This window comes from Mirounga angustirostris, unplaced genomic scaffold (assembly GCF_029215605.1).
Source record: "Mirounga angustirostris isolate CCGP_5_RB_7025 unplaced genomic scaffold, mMirAng1.0.hap1 SCAF_2, whole genome shotgun sequence".
NCBI lineage: Eukaryota > Metazoa > Chordata > Mammalia > Carnivora > Phocidae > Mirounga > Mirounga angustirostris.
Genome location: NW_026991710.1, coordinates 20,426,631 through 20,449,025, shown reverse-complemented (window position 1 = coordinate 20,449,025; position 22,395 = coordinate 20,426,631). Strand labels below are relative to the sequence as shown.

The 22,395-nt window shown below is 40.2% G+C and overlaps 1 protein-coding gene across 3 annotated transcripts in view; it reads right to left on the bottom strand.

Annotated features, from left to right (window-relative positions):
• The window catches only part of ZCCHC4 (zinc finger CCHC-type containing 4), a 51,535-nt gene extending 32,952 nt beyond the window's left edge, over nucleotides 1-18,583 (bottom strand). The window contains exons 1-5 of one of the 3 annotated variants that reach the window (XR_010409325.1): nucleotides 18,388-18,582; nucleotides 17,492-17,610; nucleotides 16,633-16,715; nucleotides 3,215-3,490; nucleotides 2,677-2,757 (exon numbers count right to left, since the gene is read on the bottom strand). Coding sequence is in view for 2 of the 3 variants with exons in the window: in XM_054508980.2 (XP_054364955.1) it covers nucleotides 2,677-2,757; nucleotides 3,215-3,490; nucleotides 16,633-16,715; nucleotides 17,492-17,610; nucleotides 18,388-18,514 (686 nt within the window). In the remaining variant the exon portion in view is untranslated. Of the gene's footprint in view, nucleotides 1-2,676; nucleotides 2,758-3,214; nucleotides 3,491-16,632; nucleotides 16,716-17,491; nucleotides 17,611-18,387 lie in introns of all 3 variants that reach the window. The other 2 variants (XM_054508980.2, XM_045881375.3) reach the window with 2 other exon arrangements.
• Between the last annotated feature and the right edge of the window lie 3,812 nt (nucleotides 18,584-22,395).

Sequence of the window (22,395 nt, the reverse complement as noted above, 5' to 3'; positions counted from 1 at the left end):
ATTTTCACGGAGGTGAAAGTCCCAAAGGGAGGAAGGTGAGCGCTGCTGACAACTGAGACACATTATGTTAAATAATTCGGGTTTGGACATGTGACGTGTGTGTGTGTGTGTGTGTGTGTGTGTGTGTGTCTCATGCACCTACGGTCAGAGAGGGGTTTCCTTTGGTGAAGCCACTCCACGTGTGGGCACCCTACCTGCCAGGCCACAGAGGTGGTTCTGGAACGGGCATATGGACCCCGTCAAGCCAGTCTTTCCCGGGAGCTGTGCTGCTGGGGCTCTCAGGAAAGAGAGCCATGTCTCCTGGACAGTTAAGCTGAGACTGCAGAAGCTGAAAGCTGCTGCTGCCAAAATCCTTGGCAGGGAGCATGAAGCAAACTGGAGCGGAGAGCCAATCCAGAGAAAGACAGGACGAGAGTTGGAGAGAGTAAGACAGAGCCCAAACAACAATGGGCAAAGCCCAGGATCTCGCCTGCTCCGAGGCCTGCTATGTCCTAGGCTCATCATGTGAGCCAATACGTCCTCTTCGACATAAACAGATTTCCAGGGCTCCAATGAAACGTGCCTGATAAAGAAGTGCCTTACTCCAAATATACGAATAACCTGCAAACCCATTATTGACTCATGTGAATCTTCGTGGAATAGGCATGGGGGGTAGATGGAGACAGGGAGAGACATTAGGACGACAAAAGAGAAATGGGCTATATTAAAAAAGGCTTATATACAAGTTCAAAAGCAGAGTTACTTCCAGAGGGTATCTTAATTTTTGGAGTCACACTGACTGGGTTTGAATCCTGACTTGGCCACTCATCACTGTGAGGTCAAGTTATTTCACCTCCTTCATACCTGATTTTCTCGTCCGGAAAATGAGGAGGGTAACAGCATCTACCGTACAGGAGAGGCTTTTGTGAGGACTGACTGAGGTAGAGCAGGGTTTCACAGGGGACTAGCACTCGATGCAAACACCATTTATTGTTGGTATTGTTACGATAAGAACCCCGAAGTTAAACATCTACCTTTAAAATAATACATTTACAATAATTTAACAGTCATTCTTTAGGAAAGGGATGTAAAACAAGAATCTGATGTATCTATTCAGTGGAACGTTAATACAGCCACAAAAGGAGTGAAGTCCTGTTATGTGCTGTGAGCTGGACGAACACAGCAACATGTGAAAGAAGACACAGCATGGGTCACATATGGCAGGATGCCATGTACAGAACACACACAGAACACACAGACCCACGGAGACAGAAAGCAGATCCCTGATCGTCAGGGCAAGTGGGGAGAGGGCTTCTTTCCAGTGTGATAGAAACATTCCAGATAGGGGTGATTACTGCAAAACATAATGAATACACCCCAAACCACTGGCATATACACCTTAACCTGGTGGGTCTTCAGGGCACTGTATCTCAATTTAAGAAAAAGAAACTGAGTTTCTCTTTAAAAAGTCTGTATTATCACCTATGGAATTCCATTGTGCCAAGCATCACTCATGTTAAGCAGAGATTAGTGAACTGTGCCAGTCCTGTTAACAGGGAATGAAAGGCTACAGAAAGTGTGGCTTCTTTCTGAGAAACGTAGCTGATTCTATTAGACACCCTAAAGTTGACCTGGAAATCTAAAAAAAATAAAAAATAAATTATAAAAGCTGTTCTTCTTGTTGTGACTTTTTACACTTCAAAATCTGTCCACCTTGTTTTTAGAGAGAAAGCACATGTAATTTCATAGGTTCTCTCCAACAAATACTGGAATATTGGCCAAACAGACCCTATCAGATTAAATAAAAAGAAACACAGTACCTGCCTCCTTCAATATATTCAAGAACCGGTAAAAGATACTAACAACACAGTGTTTTAGAGTCTCACCACGATCTTGTGGAATTCAAACAACTATAGAAAGTAGAAAGACTACTCCAAGTTTATAGGATCCCAGAGACTGTGGATGGACACATATGCTACCAAATTACCACCTAAAGGGAGCCACAACCTGTGCTCCTCCAGCACTCTCATCGCTATTTGTCCCAACACGTCAGATGCCATTTAATTCTGACCCTCTCCCACAGACTCCATCTGTTTGCTAATCCTCTGCTTTAAGACCTGTCTGTTCCCTGGTTGCACTCCCTTGACCTCAGGCTATATCCAGTGAAAGACAATATGCACATCATCTGGTAAAATATATGTAAATAAATTACAATGAATAAAATGTGTTAAAATAAAATATTTTAAAAGAATGAGAACAAATAAAATGAATTAAAATTAATTAATTAAATATTAAAATAAATGCATTAAAATATCATGATGAAACAAAATCCTGGAATTTATCTTTGAAAAATTTCAAAGAGTTATCTTTGAAAAATAAGTGTATAAGAAGAAATTTCACTCAGTAAGAATTTATCTCTAAATTACAAGCCCAAGTCAATGAGACACATTCACTGAAAAAATTTAGGAAGCACATCAAGCAAAAAAAAAAAAAAAAAAAAAGAAATCCACCGCCTTCCTGTTTGAAATATGGAAGATTACAAGGGGAGTTTATATGAATAAAAAGGTGGCTTCTAACCAATTACTACTTCTGAACATTAAAGGATTGTAATAGGTAATAAACAATTAATAAGAGAAAAACATTAAACAGAAACAGGAGACAATGAATAAGAATAAATATCATACTTTATAAACCTACCTAAAATCAATATCCAATAAAAGGCTTTTAATGTTAGACTTCTTTTCACCTGATGCTTTCAATCTGATCAGCTCATGCAACCTAAAACAATTAATGAAAGCAAACTTAATAAGGAATTACAAATGTCACAGATAATAAGCAAATAAACCAAAACAACCCCACCAATGTTCTCCTGGTATTTCTAATATTTCAATGAAACACTGAAGAGAATTTGGCAGATATAACCAAGGTTTCAGTTTTTCAAATATTTTTTTAAAAGGCAGAACTTATTTGAAAAGGAGAAGTCTAAAATTATAAGCAATTAAATAATCAAATCAGAAGGAATCTTCTATCATATATCAGAAATCTATAAAGATTTCTCTCAAATGTAATATAGATTACAAACTCCTCAAGAGAGGGACCGTGCTTTATACTTCTCTTGTATATTTAAAACTGCAATGCTATGTCCCAGAACATAGTAAATAACTACTTGGTAATTTTTTCTTACAGTTTAAATAGTGGGCATAGTAGAAGTTTTTTAAAAAATCATACAACATACCTTGGTGTTCCAACACATAGTACTCTTGTAAATCCAAGGGTAGAAAGTAGGTCTACCAAGAACTGACAGCTCCGATCAGCAAACAAATACTGGGCATTTGTCTTCTTGTTTTCCAATGGATAAAGAAGCTGACTGGGCCTTTTCAACTGGGTGATAGAAATATCGCCTACTACTCGATGCTCCTGATGCTTCTCCCAATCGTCTGGCAACAGCAATTGCTGACATCGTTGACAAAACTTTCTCTGAGACAGGGACAACTCAATAAACTTCAAGTACCTTCAAGACATATTTAAACACAAAGTAATATATTTTAAGTTTGTGGTTTTAAAGACAATTTCTGTTTGCTATTTTTAGTATGCACAAAGTACTATTACTTCCTTAAGAGTACCGTGTAAAGAAGCCAAGGTAAAAAAAAAAATCTGTGGAATGTTGGCTAGAATTTATGTCCAGCTGCATACCTACAAAGTAGAGAAGAATCAGCAATTTTATAAGAACTGAGATGCTCCAATTCAGTCACTGAATGAGGATCAATATCCATTTAAAATGTGAACATAATATACTACTCAAACAACTTAGTAGTAATGGAGACTACTATCAACGTTTAAATTTATTGACAAATCCATGTGTTCTAACTTTGAAGTGTTAAATAGTCTGGCTCAATATGACAGTCATTTTAAAATGAGAAATTAAGGTCATTCTTCAATTTTTTTATGGCATACTTAGCAAGAAAAATTACCTCCTAAAAGAAAAAATGTTCCTACAAAGTTCCTCTATTCTTAGCAGCACTGAGGAAAGCAGTTCTGAAAAAGCTCATCCCCAAAAAAGCTAGACAATATCCAAAGCCTTAAAAAAAAACCATACTGATAGCCCATTTGATCTCTTTCAAGTCATACTCCTATCTGATTTCAAAGTTACCACTTTGGTTTTTTTTTTCCTTTCATTTTATTAGAGATAATTAGAAAGAGAAAATAATCACGGTACGTTATTTTAAAACTGCTGTTACCAGATATGAAATCAGAGTAAGAAAACCAAAGAAAAACAAACAACAGTATCAAGGCCTACAGCAGGTCGGCAATGTCTAAATCTAAGCATGTCAAATAGTGCACTAAAGGATTCTTAACAGTTTAAGAAGAGTCACAGAGTTTCAACTGAACTAACCTCTAGAACTGCACTGTAAAAACTGTGAACTTCACATAGAATCAAAGTGGGTTTTAAAACTTTTTATATCTAAGCAGAGCTTCACTTCAAAGCACCCAAGGCAGTGACAAATCGATATTCTGAATGGCTACAGCAAGAAATAAGCTTATCGTGCCAGTAATTTAAATGTTTCTATTTCCATGACAACTGTGCTTCTGACAGCTTTATCTATGGTTGGGAAGAAAAGGGAAAGCGGTATCAGGGGAAATTTTATAGTAATTCAAAGTAAGAATGTCAGTAGAGAAAAGGGCCCCTAAGATAAGAAATGCAGTAGAAAGAATCAGGACATTCTCCAGCAACAGAAACACTGAATTTACCTTTCGTTATTAAATGCTAAGGATCGAAGACCTCCATATCCAGCCATGATAGAGTCGCAGAGACTAGGTTTACCATCCTGGCCCTCAAAATTTTTTTAAACAGACAAAGTAACATAATGGACAACCGGAAGCTCAAGAGTGAGTAAGAGAAGGGACCAGATGAGGGAGTCTACACCCGCCCAGTTTACTGCCTGTGGCTATAGCCAGTACGGGCACGGAGAACCCAAACACGGCTCAACAAACTGAAGAGGCAGAGCTGAGAAGTGGTGGAGGCGAGGGCGGCTAGAATTCACAGGGCCGAGTACTAGAGAATACATATATGGAGCCCACAGGCCAGAAAGCAGGACACTGAGAGAGAGAGCTGCACGGTTTGCCGTGATTCCCCTCAATATATTTAATTAATTTATTCGTTAAGGGTCTGCCTTCAGCCCAGGTCATGATCCCAGGGTCCTGGGCTCGAGCCCCGCATCGGGCTCCCTGCTCAGCGGGAAGCCTGCTTCTCCCTCTCCCACTCCCCCTGCTGTGTTCCCTGTCTCTCTGTGTCTCTGTCAAATAAATAAATAAAATCTTTAAAAAAAAAAAAAGAAATTATCCAAAATGAAACACCAAGGGACCAAAATACATGAAAATGGACCCCCAAGGAAGGTGGGCAGAAAAAATTTTGAAAAAATTATGGCTGAAATTTTCCAAAAATTACATCAAAAGATTCAAGAACTCAGAGAACCTCAAGTACAAGAAACACAAAGAAAACTATAAGATGCATCATAATAAAATTATTCAAAATCAGTGAAATAGAGAAAATCTTAAAATCAGAAGAAAAAAGACATGTACAGAGGAACAAAGATTAAGAGAATAATATCAGATTTCTCACTGGAAACAATGCCAAAAAGAAGACAGGGAGGCAATACCAATTCTACACAAATTCTTCCAGTACATTGAAGAGGAAAGTACAGTTCCCAATTCCTTTCATTAAGCCAGCATGACCCCAATACCAAACCAGAATAAAAATGTTATCAGAAAACCAAAGAACAATAAGCCTCATAAACACAAACTCAAAAATTAATGGAATTTTAGCAAGTCAAAGCCACAATATATAAAGAAGGTAAAAGAGCATGACTAAGTGCAGGTTAGCCCAGGAATGCCAGGCTGCTTCAATGTTTGCATTTGATCAATGCAATTCACCATATTAACAATCTTAAAAATATATATATATATCATCTCATTAAATGCAGGAAAAAAGCACTTTCTCATTTATGAGAAAGATTCTCAGAAAACTAGGAACAGAAGAGAACTTGCACAACCTGATAAAGGGCATCTGAGAAAAACCTGTAGCTTAACACCATACTGGTAAAAGACTGAACACATTCCTCCCAAGACTGGGACACAAGCAAAGATGTCTACTTTTACCATTACTATTCAACACTGACTGGGATTCCAACCACTTTGATAAGACAAGAAAAAGAAATAAAAGGCACAGACTGGAAAGGAAACATAAAAATTTTATTCACAGATAACATGATCATATATGTAGAAAGTCCTGAGGAAATATTTTTTAAAAAGTTGATGGGGCACCTGGGTGGCTCAGTCGTTAAGCGTCTGCCTTCGGCTCAGGTCATGGGCCCAAGGTCCTGGGATCGAGCCCCACATCGGGCTCCCTGCTCGGCGGGAAGCCTGCTTCTCCTTTTCCCACTCCCCCTGCTTGTGTTCCCTCTCTCACTATGTCTCTCTCTCTGTCAAATAAATAAATAAATAAATAAATAAGTTGCTACAACTAGTAAATAAACTCAAAGATTAATATACAAAAGCAATTGTACTGCTTATAGACTGGCTAATGTGCACATGATCAATCTTAAAATCACACAAAGTGAATAACCAGACGTTATCTATGTAATACAAAAGGAAATATACACCATTACTTACAAAAGAGTATTGCCCCCTAAAACTGAACTTGAGTCTGATAATAGCACTACAAGAAATATAGGGATAGAATAAATGTTAAACATTACAGCATGCAATCAACAAATCCAGAATGTGAGGAATTCTATAGGACAAATTACTCTGTTTCTTCAACAAATGATTAAAGATATCAACAAATTACAACGCACAAACCCTGTCTGGATCCTGATTTGTAAAACCAATTATAAAATGGCACTTACAGGCTAATCCGAGAAATGTGAATATTAACTGCATCTTAGGTAACATTAAAGAATTGTTTCATTTTTTAGGTATTTTAACAGTATTGTGATTATGTTTTTTTAAAAGGCCTTATTTCTTGGGGCGCCTGGGTGGCTCAGTCGTTAAGCGTCTGCCTTCAGCTCAGGTCATGATCCCGGAGTCCTGGGATCGAGCCCCACATCGGGCTCCCTGCTCCGCGGGAAGCCTGCTTCTCCCTCTCCCACTCCCCCTGCTTGTGTTCCCTCTCTCGCTGTGTCTCTCTCTAATAAATAAACAAAATCTAAAAAAAAAAATAAAAATAAAAAAAAAAATAAAGGCCTTATTTCTTGAGATACATAGAAACATATTTATGGGTACAATTATATAATATCTACACTGAAGGTCAGGGTAGAAGGTATAAGTGAAATAAAATTAGCCACATACTGATGACTGATGAAGCTTTGTGTGGATGTGGGAGATTCTTTATACTGTTCTCTCTGCTTTTGTATATGCCTGAAATTTTCCATAATAAAACATTTTTAAAAGTGCTTTAAAGAAAAAGCAAGAATTTGCTTGCTTTGAAAACAAGCAAAGAGGACCCCAGAAAATACTAAGCAAGAAATGGGTTGTACTCAGCCCTAAATCACATGCGACTTGGTTTTTCATTCTTTGGCAAGAGGAATATAATCTGGGAAATTTCTCAGACCTGAAGGACACGAGTTTCCAGTTTGAAAGGATTTACCTAATACCCAGCAAAATAGGATATAACAGACTCACATCAAGATAGGTAATCATGAAATGTCACACCTGTAGGAATAGTAAGATTCTAAGAAGAAAAAAAAAGACAAAGGGATCAAATGGCTCACAGATCATTTATGAGATCAGGAATGAACTTTCTGAACTTGAACTTCTCAACAGCTATAATGAAGACAAAAGTAAATGGAACATTGCCTTCCAAATCCTGAGGGAAAAATACTTCCAACCTAGAATTCCATCATCTGCATAGGGATCAACCAAGTATCAGCATAGATAAAGGTATCTGCAGAAACGCAGATTTCAGAATTGTTGGGTGGTAAAACCAAATTTAACTCTAGAACAGTGTTCCTCACAGACTGGCCACGCACCAGTGCCAGCGGTCAACTGTTACCAGTTCCTGATGAGACAAAGACAGATATCAAGAGTCTACGTTTAGGGCGCCTGGGTGGCTCCGTTGGTTGAGCGACTGCCTTCAGCTCAGGTCATGATCCTGGAGTCCCGGGATCGAGTCCCGCATCGGGCTCCGTGCTCGGCGAGGAGCCTGCTTCTCCCTCTAACCCTCCCCCCTCTCATGTACTTTCTCGGTCTCTCAAATAGATAAATAAATCTTTAAAAAAAAAAAGAGTCTACGTTTAGAAATTTTTATACCAATTAGAGCACTTTTATGTCTGTTCAAACTAATAAAAAAATGTGAGCTTGTGGTCTGTATGTCTTCTCTTTTTTTCATTTTATTTTCTAGTAATTTATTTTCATTATATTTACAGAAGTATCTGATCCCAATGGGTAGAGAATAAAAACAAGAACAAAAAAAAAAAAAAAGAACAAAAAAATAAAAAAATAAAAACAAGAACATAAAACAAGCAAACAAACAAAAGACTGATCCTTTCACAGAGATCATTTAAGAAGTACTGCTCTGGAGGATGTGAAGCAATCCCGCAATTGCCCCAAGGAAAACATGTAATCTGAATAATGTTATAGTTGGATCAGTGCCATTCAAGAATAAAGGAAGTAAACAAATATTTTGGGACTTGGAAGAACTCAGGTTAGGTAATCATATAATCTGGGTCCTTACTGAAGAAACTGACGGACAGCTGGGTGCCAGGTAAAGAGGACATTCCAGACTAGAGCATTTCTAAAAGCCCTAAGACAGATTTCTCTAAGAAGATGAAACCAATGGATTATGCTATATCTGAATGTTCTTAAAGGATTTAGACAACTGGCAGAGAGTGCTTATGATAAGCACATAAATAAGCCAATAGCAGCTACAATAATAAAAAACCCAAGACTATTATTAACTCCAAAGAAAACAAAAAGCTGTGTAGAAAAGAAAAAACTTATTTTGATTTATTACAGGGTTTAACTCTGAGCAGCACTTATATGGTTATAATAACGCAAACACTAAAACATGAATCTAACCAAAATTGTGATATAACCATATTCAAATGGGGTAGGAAAAAGGTACAGATTATGGGGGGGGGGAGCAGGTGGAGGGGTGAGAGGAGGAGAGGAGAGAAAGAAAGATAAACCCTCAACTTCCATAGGAAATAGATAATTTCAAAACTTGATAAATCAGGAAGTAGCAATATGAGCATGTTTTATATTTCAGAGACAGGAAGGTAAGTTCTAAAATAATTAGCCAAAAGAGCTGACTATAGTTGCCTCTAGAGAAGGGGAAATGCATAGGTGGAGGCAGGGGTGTTGGTTTTCATAAAGCCTCTATTTGGTTTTTGAACTATTTGATTCCATTGCCACATACAGATTTTATTTTTTACTGAAATTTAATTCACGTACCATACAATCTCCCTTTTAAAGTGTACAATTCAGTGGTTTTTAGAATGTTCATGGAGAACGTTCATGGAGTAATCATCACCACAATCTTATTCCAGAACAATCTCATCACCTCAAAAAGAAACCCTGTACCCATCAGCAGTCACTCCCCATTCCCCAACCCCCAGCCTCTAGCAACCACGAATCTACTTTCTGTCTCAACAGATTTGCCTGTTTAGGATATTTCATGTAAACAGAAACATACAATAGCCACATAGGGATTTTGATTTAAAATTTCTGATTATGAGCGCCTAGGTGGCTCAGTTGTTAAGCGTCTGCCTTCAGCTCAGGTGATGATCCCAGGGTCCTGGGATCGAGCCCCACATCGGGCTCCCTGTTCAGCGAGAAGCCTGCTTCTTCCTCTTCCACTCCCCCTGCTTGTGTTCCCTCTCTTGCTGTCTCTCTCTGTCAAAAAATAAATAAAATCTTTAAAAATAAATAAATAAAACTTCTGATTACCATTAAGACTTTTATTTAAAAAGAAAAAAACACTAGAGGATGAATTTTAGCCAAATAGGAGATAAATGAAGGAACTACAGCAAAGGGGCTGTCAGTAAGCGCCGAATCCATTTAACCACAGAATAAAAACAGAACAATATGAGTATCATGGTTACAGTATAAAATGTAAATAATATAAATCCAAATATAAGAGGTGGGGGAAGTCCCAGAGAAAGTGGGAGATCATGTAAGTATACTGATTTTCTCATGTGTTAAGAGTCAGAGGCCAAAAGATAACATTTAAAACTGAAAAATCAAGTAAAAGCTGTAAACAATACTGAAAGGCATAAAGGTTATCCCTAAAAAGAAATAATCAACCAAAACTGGATAGTGACTGTAGAGAAAGAGATGAGAAGATGAAATATACAAGTTCATCATTTCTCATTTTTAGATGTATGAAGACAATCTAAGAAAAACAGGGTGCCTGGGTGGCTCAGTTGGTTAAGCGACTGCCTTCAGCTCAGGTCATGATCCTGGAGTCCCAGGATCGAGTCCCACATCGGGCTCCCTGCTCAGCAGGGGGTCTGCTTCTCCCTCTGCCCTCTTCCCTCTCGTGCTCTCTGTCTCTCATTCTCTCTCTCTCTCAAATAAATAAATAAAATCTATAAAAAAAAAAACAACTGGGCACCTGGGTGGCTCAGTTGATTAAGCGACTGACTGCCTTCGGCTCAGGTCATGATCCTGGAGTCCCTGGATCGAGTCCCGCATTGGGCTCCCTGCTCGGCAGGGAGTCTGCTTCTCCCTCTGACCCTCCCCCCTCTCATGTGCTCTCTCTCATTCTCTCTCTCTCAGATAAATAAAAAAAATAAAATAAAAAAATAAAAAATAAATTAATTAATTAAAAAAAAACAACAAAAAAAAAACAGAAGGATTAAATATAGCATAAAAAGCTACAAAGGCAACCATAAGAACAAAAAAATAGAAGAAATACACATTAAAAAAAGAAAACATATGCCACATAGTGAAAGAGAGCAGAGAAGCAAAAAACCAGAAAGCATAAAATAATACAGCAAAACCAACATCAAGCATGTCTGTTATACCCACTCTGCAAATGAGCTAAATCTACCCACGAAAAGAAAGCCCATCAGACTGGATCACAAAGCAAAATCCAACCATCCCATTTCATCGCTGCTTCTTTTTTTTTTTTTTTAAGATTTATTTATTTATTTATTTGCTAGAGAGAGAGAGAGCATGGGTGAGAGAGAGTGAGCGAGAGTACAAGCAGTGGGAGCTGCAGGCAGAGGGAGAAGCAGGCTTCCTGCCAAGCAGGGAGCCCAATGCGGGACTCGATCCCAGGGCCCTGGGATCATGACCTGAGCCAAAGGCAGCCGCTTAACCAACTGAGCCACCCAGGAGTCCCTCCATTTCATCGCTTCTAAGACGCATATGCTTTCACATTTTAGCATCTATGACACTGAGATATGATATGTAATGCCATCAGCCAGACAGAGGTCATGACGTAGCTGGGATGGTTCCCCCACGTGCAAACCTGTCCCAGGCCTTCATGCTGTCATCTCTGCAACTCGGCACAGTGCACTGTTGGAACTACACGCGAGGGTCACTGCCATCACCTACAATTTCAGTCCCCAAAACGCAAAAGTATTATACATGTAGTCAGAACTAAAACGGAGCAACAGAGCGTACGTTTCATATTAGGGAAGCAAACACTCATCCTTGAAAGAATGACAACAACAATCAAGGGCCTTAAAGGAAAAAAGAGAAGGAAGATCCCCATAGGTAAAGCTGTGTCAGGTTCTGTTACTTAAACACAATCAGAAGGACTGCCTATCCCTCACCAAGTGATGCCCACTGAGGGCAGGAGAAGCTGCCAAATCACCAGGAAGAAATGAAAGATGGTTTGAAATCATGAAGGATTGGAGTACAATTCGCTCATACACAGGACTCTCTGATGGTGCTTAGGACACCAAGTTTAATTACTTTGAAACAAAGGAAAAGAAGAATACTGTTAAATGAACCTCCACTTATATATCTTTGTGCCTTGTCAAAACCGTTTCTCAGAAAGCTTTTCTGCTAGTTTATTAACCTTTTCTTGACAGAAGATAAACGGAGATCTCATGCATACTTCTTTCTACTCAAAAGCACATCATAATCATTCAAGTATACTGCTTTAAATTTAACATTCAGAAACAAGGTTTTTTAGAAGTATGGTAGGAAGAACATGAGAGCGTAAGGGCTGAGGCTTACTCAGCGCTCTCTCCTCATTATACTTTCTACACATACCCAAGGGGCAGAGGAAATTCATTCCACTGCATGGCTCAGCATGATTCACAATTTGCAGGCTAGCATTTTGAAATGTCATTTTTATTGATCTCCGTTTGATGTTCCATTTGCCTTTCTTGGAGTAGACGAATTATGTTTATGGCATTTCCCTAATAGCAGACCTTGAAAATCTGAGTTTAAATGAGCTCTGAAAAAACATAACCAAATGAAATATCAACTAAACAAAACTATATGGATGCACATAAATTAATGCTTATTTTAGCATTAAAATATATCTTCTCTAAGACTTCATAGGTCACAATAAGGTGCCAACATAGTACATAACAGAATGGCATTTCAGGGCGTTAAGAGGCAGCTAAAAACTATCAGGAAGTCAAATCTCAGACACAAGATGTAAATCTGTCAACTGAACACATGAAATATAAAGCATGGTTCAAAGAGTGAGATTAAAAAACGAATATCAAATCCTGTTCTGTAGCACGCAGATATCTGCGGAGCACTGCCAGCTCCATAATAAAAATCAAGTAACATGGGCCAATTTATCTTGCTAGCTACCACAATTCCTTTCTAACAATTTGGAGAAGGAATTATCAATGAAAAGCTATTGTGACTTCAACAGCGACAGATGAAGGTTTGCATTATAGAACAGGAATATGTTTAAATGCATTTTAATACTTTCAAATGGACGACTTATTTCATAAGATATTTATAAATGAGTTGTAGAAAGTTAACTTTGAAAACGGTTACAATCTTGGGACGCCTGGGTGGCTCAGTCGGTTAAGCGTCTGCCTTCGGCTCAGGTCATGATCCCAGGGTCCTGGGATCAAGTCCCGCATCGGGGTCCCTGCTCTGCGGGGAGCCTGCTTCTCCCTCTGCCTCTGTCTCTCTGTCTCTCATGAATAAATAAATAAAATCTTTAAAAAAAAAAAAAAGAAAACAGTTACAATCTCAAGTAATAGTACATCATCCTTAGGTTCATTTACACACAACGATGAACGGCTAGTCTCCATTTTCTCATCTAAGAGAAGAGGGAACTTAGCAACACGGAATAAGTAAGTTAGTAAACTTTTGATTTTAAAAAGCCAAAAGTTTAAATTTTTAGAGGAATGCCTGCTTTCAAATGTTTTTCTCCACAGAAGGCCCCAAAGCAAGCATGACAGCATCAATCCCAAAGTGAGGCAGCGAAATCAATGATACATTTCAAAAAGCTTCAACTTCTCCCCACCCTTCAAAACCTGCGCAAGTCCTTAAACTGTATTGATTGGCGACAGCACGAGGTAGCTGCGTCGTTGCTGACTTTCCAGAGCACTCGGTTTTTCCTATCAATATTTTCTACATTTAGCACAATCTTCTTAGCATTGCATTATCTTTGCATATCTCAACTCCACTACCAGCATTTTAAGTTCTTTTTGAGCCCTCAATAAAGAATGAATACATGGATGGAAGGAAAGAAGGAAGCAATTAAGCAAGCAAGCTTGGGCAACAAAATCCAAGGTTATGGGTTACAGAGGATTTAAAATATGGAGAATTATTTTATTAAGACCTGCTCTCAAGAATCAGCACTAGATTACAGATGAAAGTATGACCTCCAAGAAATGACCTTCTGAAGATTCTTTAATACTTCACATTTTAGCCAGTATTTTTATTTTCTAATTAACATGAAATATGAATTTCCAAAATTATTATCAAAAAAACACACCCTGGCAGTACAAAGAACAGTGGTTTAGCTCCCGACTAAAATTTTATTACACAAGGAAACAAGATCACCTACAGTTTCTTATAGAGTTTAACTGAATTACCAATATCCTATGTCACAACATAAAAAAAAAGCTTATCAGATAAAATCCATAAAGCAAAGTACAAGAGACTATGTATACATTATGGCTACGATCTTGTAAAACAAACTTTGGCACAGGTGTAAAAAAAAAAAAAAAAAAAAGACCAGGAGAAAATACTACAAAATGAACAAGGTGATGGGTTCAAAGGGAGAAACAATGGGTGATGTTTTTCTACTTTCTACTTTCTGCAACTTTGATATTCTATTTTATGTCATTATGATAATCTCATTGTATCTCTATGTAACTCACGTTTTATCTTCTTAAATCTCCTTAAATCGTTACGCACCATATGTTAATTACGATCTGCTTTTATGTCTAAAAACAACATTTTAAAATCAGAGGCATAAGTCGGAGTCACTGCTAAGTCATTCTAATAGTGATAGCTTAATGAAGTCACTCAACTTCTCCAGGCCTCAATTTTCTCATCTAAGTGACCCACCTTAGCAAGATTACGTAATTCTCCTGTCAAACACAGCACACTAGCTGGCTCACAGTAGTGCTCAATTTACATTAATTCCCTTGTAAATATTTTTTGTTGTTGACTGAATTTCCATATAGCAAGTAGTTATCACTGATTAAGTACTTTGGTTAGGAGTGATCAAGTTATCTTAAGAAACAGCCTCCTCCATCAAAAGACTTCACAATGTAACAAGTTCAAGAAAGGTATTTTTAAGAGAGCCCAGTTCTCCTTTCCACTTAACATAGATAAGACCTCAGAATCCTTCTGAACACAACAGCCCAGGTAACTAAAGGAGTTGCCTTGAGAGTAAAAACCTATTCGTTACCAGCAACCCAGACCAGGACCTTCTTAAGGAGCTTCTCCCAGCATTTACAAACAAGGCCTATGACACAGGAGAAGGTGGCTTTTCACAGGTCTCCAAAGAATTAAATCTAGGATTCAATTCCCAGTCACCCAATAAAGCATTTCAACAATGTAGCTTTTTTAAAAAGAGATGTTCACAACTTCCAAAAAATGGTTTAGTTCTTTTAGTATTTCAAAAAAGAAACATTATGGTAAATCTTCCTAACAGTGGATATGACAATGGATTCCTAGCTATATCATCAAAAGCAAAGAAAACAAAAGCAAAAATCTGATAAATTGGACTTCATCAAATTTAAAAACTCTGGTGCATCAAAGGACATCATCAAAAAGTGAAAAGGCAATCTACAGAACAGGAGAGAGCTTGTAAAAATCGTGTATCTGTTAAGGGCGTTAACAGCCCTTAACATATAAAGAACTCCTATGATTCATCAACAAAAATTACAATCCTATTAAAAATGAACAAAGGGGGACGCCTGGGTGGCTCAGTCAGTTAAACGTCTGCCTTTGGCTCGGGTTGTGATCCCAGGGTCCTGGGATCGAGTCCAGCATCAGGCTCCTTGCTCAGCAAGGAGCCTGCTTCTCCCTCTGCCTGCCACTCCCCCTGCTTGTGCTCTCTCTCACTCTCTCTGTCTGAAATAATGTAAAATCTTTAAAAAAAAAAAAAAATAGGTAAGGGGCTCCTGGGTGGCTCAGTCGGTTAAGCGTCTGCCTTCGGCTCAGGTCATGATCCCAGGGTCCTAGGATCGAGTCCCGCATCGGGCTCCCTGCTCCGCGGGGAGCCTGCTTCTCCCTCTGCCTCTGTCTCTCTGTCTCTCATGAATAAATAAATAAAATCTTTAAAAAAAAAAAAAATTAACAAAGGACTTGAACAGACATTTCTCCAAAGAACATACACAAATGGCCAATAAGCACACGAAGATAATCAACATCATTACTCATTAGGGACCCAAAATTCAACACCACAATGACACATCACTTCACAACTAAGATAACCAAAAAAAAACAGAAAATAATAAGTGTTGACAAGGATGTGGAAAAAGTGGAACCCTCATACATTGCTGGTGGGAAATGTAAAATGGTGCAGCCACTGTGGAAAACAGTTTGGTGGTTCCTCGAAAAACTACACACAGAATTATGATATGATCCAATAATTCCACTCCTAAGTATATACGCAAAAGAAATGAAAACAGAGACTCAAACAGATATTTGTATGCCAATGTTCACTGGAGCATTATTCACAACAGCCAAAAGAGGAAAACAACCCAAGTGTTCACTGATGGATGAACAGATCAACAAGATGGGTGTGTGTGTATAATGGAATATTATTGAGCCATAAAAAGGAGGAGGTTCTGACACATACTACAACATGGATGAACCTTGAAAACATGGTAAGTAAAATAAGCCAGGCATAAAAGGACAAATATATGATTCCACTTACATGAGGTAGCTACAACAGTCAAATCCATAGAGTATAGTAGAGGTTACCAGGGTTTGGGAAGAATTGGAATGGGGAGTCATTGCTTAATAGTAACAGAGTTTCTCTTTGGGGTGATGAAAAGGTTTTGGAAATAGGTAATTGTGGAAATGGCACAACACTGTGGATATAATCAACGCCACTGAACTGTATACTTAGTATTAAAATGGCAAATTTATGTTACATATATTTTACCACAATAAATTTTTTTTTTAAATGAAAGTAAGTGCAAAGGCACAGGGAAAAACAAAACAAAACAAAAATAATAAATAAAAGTGACAACACATCAGCACCTTTCCACACACTGCGTTCGGGACAGAGGAGGCTGACATTTTCGGTTATGAGCTTCTCGGGCAGCAAGTCTAGCTCCTGACAACTGAAAAGGAATAAAAGCACCATTTAATAAACTATCAAACTTGCTATCATCCTAGAAAAACTGGTATCACATTCTGACATCAAGAAGCCAATTAAAGCAGCTCCATGTTGTAAACAAGCATCTGTTTCAGGGGAAAACAAAAACAAAACACATTAAACTGGGAAAGTTCTAGAGGAGCATGAAGCAATACCTAACATATTAAAGCACTGAGAGATTATCTTACACATGGTGATTTTAACAGGTGTGCAGAAGAGTTGTAAACAAGACGGTTTTCTAATAAACCTAACAAAGCTGAAATTTTTCTAAACAAAACTTTCAGAAACTTTAACTGGAGCTGAGTTAGATACCAAGAGGATACCAAGCTCATAACTATATCTCTAAATGCCTTCATCCGTTATACAGTAGCTGTAATGGATGCTCAATGCAAATGTTTAAAAAAAAAAATGTTTTTCTAAAACACTGCCTGGAACGATCACAACCTAAGCTCTTTAGGGAGAAATTTGTATTTGCAAATAAAAGATCAGCCACCCAGTATTGACACCTCAGAGTCTTAAAAGGGAACGGTCTTTGAGACAGTCGTTTACAACATCAGCACTCAGAGTAAGTTTAGAGTAAGTATAAACTCCAGTCTGTCGAATCAAAAAGCATAGTATCTTCATCTATCTGAAGAGATTTACTTCATTTAATGCTCAAGTTGCATGTTTTTATTGGTTTAGACATTCTCAAATTGTCACATACATCAAAAATTTTAAAAAATGCCTAAAAAGTTGATATACCTTTTCATCTTCCCACTGAAAAAAATTACAGTCTTTTCTATCTCTACAGGCTGAGCAGGCATAAAATCTCCGTGTTTCTTCTTTCCCTTGGTTCACCTTTACAAACAGAAGAGTAGGTCCTAGTTCCAGAATGGGAAAAAAAAACATGTCAAACAATAATCATCTACATCAAGTTCCTAGTTTTCACTGCCCTTAAATAAAACTTGATTTGGTTTTATGCACAATTTGTCATAATTAAGCCCACTCTGTTTACTTTTTTTCCCCCCATCACATTTAGGCACTGATTACTTGAGGCATAACTCTTGAAAACTAGTCTCTGCAGAAAGAAAATGCCATTGTCAGTTGCTGTCTACATGGTGAATGAGCTGGGTCCCGAGACGAAAAATATGGAAGGGATCCAGAGAACGGAGCGCTTTGCCACCTCCACCCAGTTATCCTTTCAGTGAAAATCTGAGCTTTTGGAGTCGGATGTGCGCACATCCTCTCCACAATTGAGAGAAAAACTAGGTCTGGTCTCTGAGCAATAATTCATGCTATCCTTCCCCCTAACTTTTTAAAATAAAAAGCAAAACAACCAATGAAATCCCCAAGTACTCGGCAATGGATTTACTCAGTAACAGGCATCCCCTTTGCCTAGACTCTGCCTCTTCCCTTGGGGGGGGGGGGGGACGACTGTAACAGCCACGGAGCAAAAACCACCACAGTGAGGACTTTCTATGACAGTTTCTTAAGTAAACTGAAAACACTACGTCCCCAGGAAAGGGCGTTTTTTGGCATCACACATGGTGAAACCGAGGAAGATACAAATCTGGGAGCCCTAAGAAGCCCAAGGCATCTTCAGGCTAACCTCCGCCCCTCGCGCCCGACAGCTCGGCTGAGCCCAGACGCACACCCACCGTGAGGACACAGCGGGGCGGGGGTGGCGGGATCGGAAGGAAATACCACCTCCACTCCTGAGCTCGCCTGGCGCCCCGCGCTTCCCTCTGCTTCCACTGTTCCCAGCCAATCCCTGGGTGCCGCCATCTTCCCGCCACCGTCCCGAAAGCCTCAGTCCCTACCGAGGAGGCTGAGAAAGAGTGCCGCCGCGCCGGGAGAGAAGTCACAGCGCCCCCGCGCGCCTAGGAGGAACTGAGCCCCGAAAAGCCGTCCCTTCTGCCCTGGCTGCCCCTATGGGATCCCTGGCGGGCGGGCAGGGGTAGGGGTTTTGGGAGTAGGGGACGGGGTTGGGGGTGTTTGCAGGCAATTTACTGGATCTGTGCAATAAGCTCACCTATTTTCTGCTTTACCCTCAGCACCGCAAGTACCCTCCTCTCCTAAGAATACAGCCAGAAGATGAGATGACTCTTTCGGAGAAAAGATTTGGAAGGGTTTTAAGACCAAAAGGCAGCATCACCACCACCAGCACCTGACAATAGAGATGGCTGCAGCAACCGCGTTTGCGGAAAACATCCTCTTCTTTTTTTCCCCAAAGTCAGAGTCACACTGTTCTCTTCTACCTCTTGGGCAACGCTACCCGTTGCACGTTGTAGTTGCATATCCATCAACATTTATACATCAGAGAGAGAGAGAAATAAAACTCCCTCTTTGCATATGACGTGATTGTCTACTTAGAAAATGCCAAGGAATCTGCAAAAATAATTCCAGCTGAAATTGAGTTCAGCAAGGTTGCAAGATACCAGGTAAACAAACATACAAAACCCAATCATACTTCTATGTACTAGGAATGAATGATGCAATGAACACCCAAACTGGAAATAAAACACCACTTACAACTGCTCAGATAAATGAAGTACTTAGGTGTAAATCTAACAAAATATGTACAGGACTTGTATGCAGAACACAACAAAATGTTAATGAAAAAAATCAACGATCTAAATAAATGTAGAAACTGTGTTACTACGTTAAGAATACTCAACATAGTGAAGATGTCAGTTCTCTCCAGGTTTAGTGCATGTACAAGTTTAATACAATTTCCGGGGTACCTGTGGCTCAGTTGGTTAAGCTTCTGCCTTCAGCACAGGTCATGCGTGATCTCAGGGTCCTGGAATGGAGCCCCGCATTGGGCTCCCTGCTCGGTGGGAAGTCTGCTTCTCCCTCTCCCTCTGTGATCACTCTCACTCTTGCTCTCTTTCAAGTAAATAAAATCTTTAAAAAAAATTTCTTGTAGGTACAGATTTGTGGTCATTGAAAGACTTCTTTACAAAATTTGTGGTTGAGTTCATGAAATCATACCACCAAAAATAGTCACTGAATCTATATTTTCTGAATCTTTCTTAAATAACTCTGATTCTGTGGGGTGACCTATAGAAGCAGGCCAAACCAGTATGGATTTGCAGGCTTTACAGGTAACCTTCCCCAAACAGTAAAAGTATAACAAGGGTTGACCCAAATAAGGCAAATGAGAGAGTACCCCTTAGTGTGAGAGAATGTGAAGGTTTCAAAAATAAGGCAGTTCCCTCTTTTCTGGGGCATAATTTTGGGAAGAAAAACAAACAAACACACACCACCTCACCTCATATTCAGACATATATGGTGAAAGTCATGTATGCTGAATATTTGCTGAGAGGGGCATAAATAGGAGCTCACAACAGTAAATTGGGAATGTTTCTTTTTATTTTCTACTTGTACAGGAAAATCCTTGAGCAGAGGAAAGCTGAGGGACATCAGCAGGAGGTTCAAAGGAAACCAGCGGCAGAGCTGGAAACGGGTCCCCTGAGGCTGGAGCGCAGAGACAGACCCTGGGTACGCGCCGTCTCACAGAGCAGAATCCCTGAAGCCACTAAAATGAGCTCGGATTCAGCGACTCCCCCCCTGGAGGATGTGGACAAACCCCTGAGCTTCCCACAGGACAGGAGGAAGACTCACTCCTTACTTGGTTAGTGGGGTAGAAGCACTCCCACCTCCAAAGCTACTGCAGAGAAAATGGTTCAAGCCCAAGGAGCATTTGGTAAGTAACAGCGGAGCGACTTCTCTGTATTCTATAACCAACCCCCAGTTTCCCTTTGGAAATCCGACCCTCCCCAGTTTTAGCCCATGTAGTGGGAGTAATACAAAGGGCCAGAGGGGCTGGCTTGGGTTTGCGCAGATGACTGGGGGCCTCTGCCGGAATGGTTAGGAAAGAAATTACAATAGTTAAATTTTGTCATCTTAGGGCGCCTGGGTGGCTCAGTTGGTTAAGCAACTGCCTTCGGCTCAGGTCATGATCCTGTAGTCCCTGGATCGAGTCCCGCATCGGGCTCCCTGCTCGGCAGGGAGCCTGCTTCTGCCTCTGACCCTCCCCCCTCTCATGTGCTCTCTCTCTCTCATTCTCTGTCTCAAATAAATAAATAAATAAAATCTTCAAAAAAAATTTTGTCATCTTAGTGGCATCTGTCATGTTGATTGGTCACGTGTCACACAGGTTCAGCCTTCCCATCTTGGCTGGGCCAGGTGACTGGCTTGTCTAGGGTTGCCTGGGCAGGGGTAAGTCGTCTCTGCCCCATGTGTCTCTCATCCCCCTCCTGGAACCAGTGGGCCAGCCTGGAAACGTCTTTCTCATGGGAATGGCCAGAGCACAAGAGTTAAGAGAAAGGGACAAGAATCGGGAGGCCTAGGCTTGGCGCTGCCCCTGTTACTTCCGCCATATGCTTTTGGGTCAAGCGAGTCACATGGGCAAGCACTGCAAGCCTGGCAGAGGGCGTGCATCAGAAGGGGGTGAAGGGTGAAGCCAGTGGTACAATTCGTCCCTGAAGCACCTTTCACTGCAGCAACCACGTGGCTGTTGTCTTTGTGGTAGTTATGGTTGTGGTTTCCCACCATTTAAGGAGCACCTGCCTTGGCAGAAAAGCCAGAGCAGTACTAGGAAATAGGAATGCGTGAGGATACCATGTGAGCACCTAGATCCAGCCATGCCTGAAATTTTCACTTATACGGGTCATAAATTCCTTTGTCTCTTTAAGCCAGTTTGAGATGGGGTTGGTTCTATCAATCACCACCCAAGAACGCCAAATCTATGGCTCTATGGCTGTAGCCATTATATGGGATGGATGTATCTGGGTATTAATATGCCTCAAAACCCTTTGCCAGTCAAGACCAGCCAACCCTGCTCTCCATTCTCCCTGCCACACCCCCTGTCAGTCTGCCTGTCCTCCTCCCCAGCTATCTTTTCTGGCCCTTGTCATGGAACCCTGTCTCCCCACCTGCCCTTTTTCTTGCTGCCCCAAAGCAAGTACACAGACCTACTTTATTATTATTATTATTAAAGTTCTACACCAATTCACGAACTTGGTATCAAGAGTCGCATGCTCTACAGACTGAGCCAGCCAGGCACCGCACAGACCTCGTTCTTTTTAAAGGAAAAACTGTCGGGGGAGACCATCAAAAACGAAGGAAATCTACAAAGACTTCACTGTGGCTGTCTCTGCTCTCTGGTTATGGATCCTAGCTTCCCTGCTCACAGGGTCATTGCTATGGATTGAATTGTGTCCCCCCCACCCCAAACCCCACCAAACTCATATGTTGAAACTCTAACCACCAATGTTATGATGTGGGGCCTTTGGAATATAATTAGGTTTAGATGAAGTCATGAGGGTGAGCCCCCAAATAGGACTGATGCCCTTATAAGAAAAGGATGAGACCAGAGTTTGCTCGCCCTCCATACCTCTCCCCCTCCCTCTTCTTCCCTCCCTCTCTCTTTCTCTCTCTGGCTCTCTCTCTCTCCCTGCCCTGTGAGAACACAGGAAGGAGCCTAACACCCACAGGCCAGGAAGCAGGCTCTCAGCAGGGACTGAATCTACCAGCACCTTGATCTTGGGCTTCTCAGCCTCTAGAACTGTGAGAAATAACTTTCTGCTGCTTAAGCCACGGGTCTGTGGTATTGTTGTGGCAACCCCTTGACCAAGAGAGTCATGCATCCCCTTGACTTT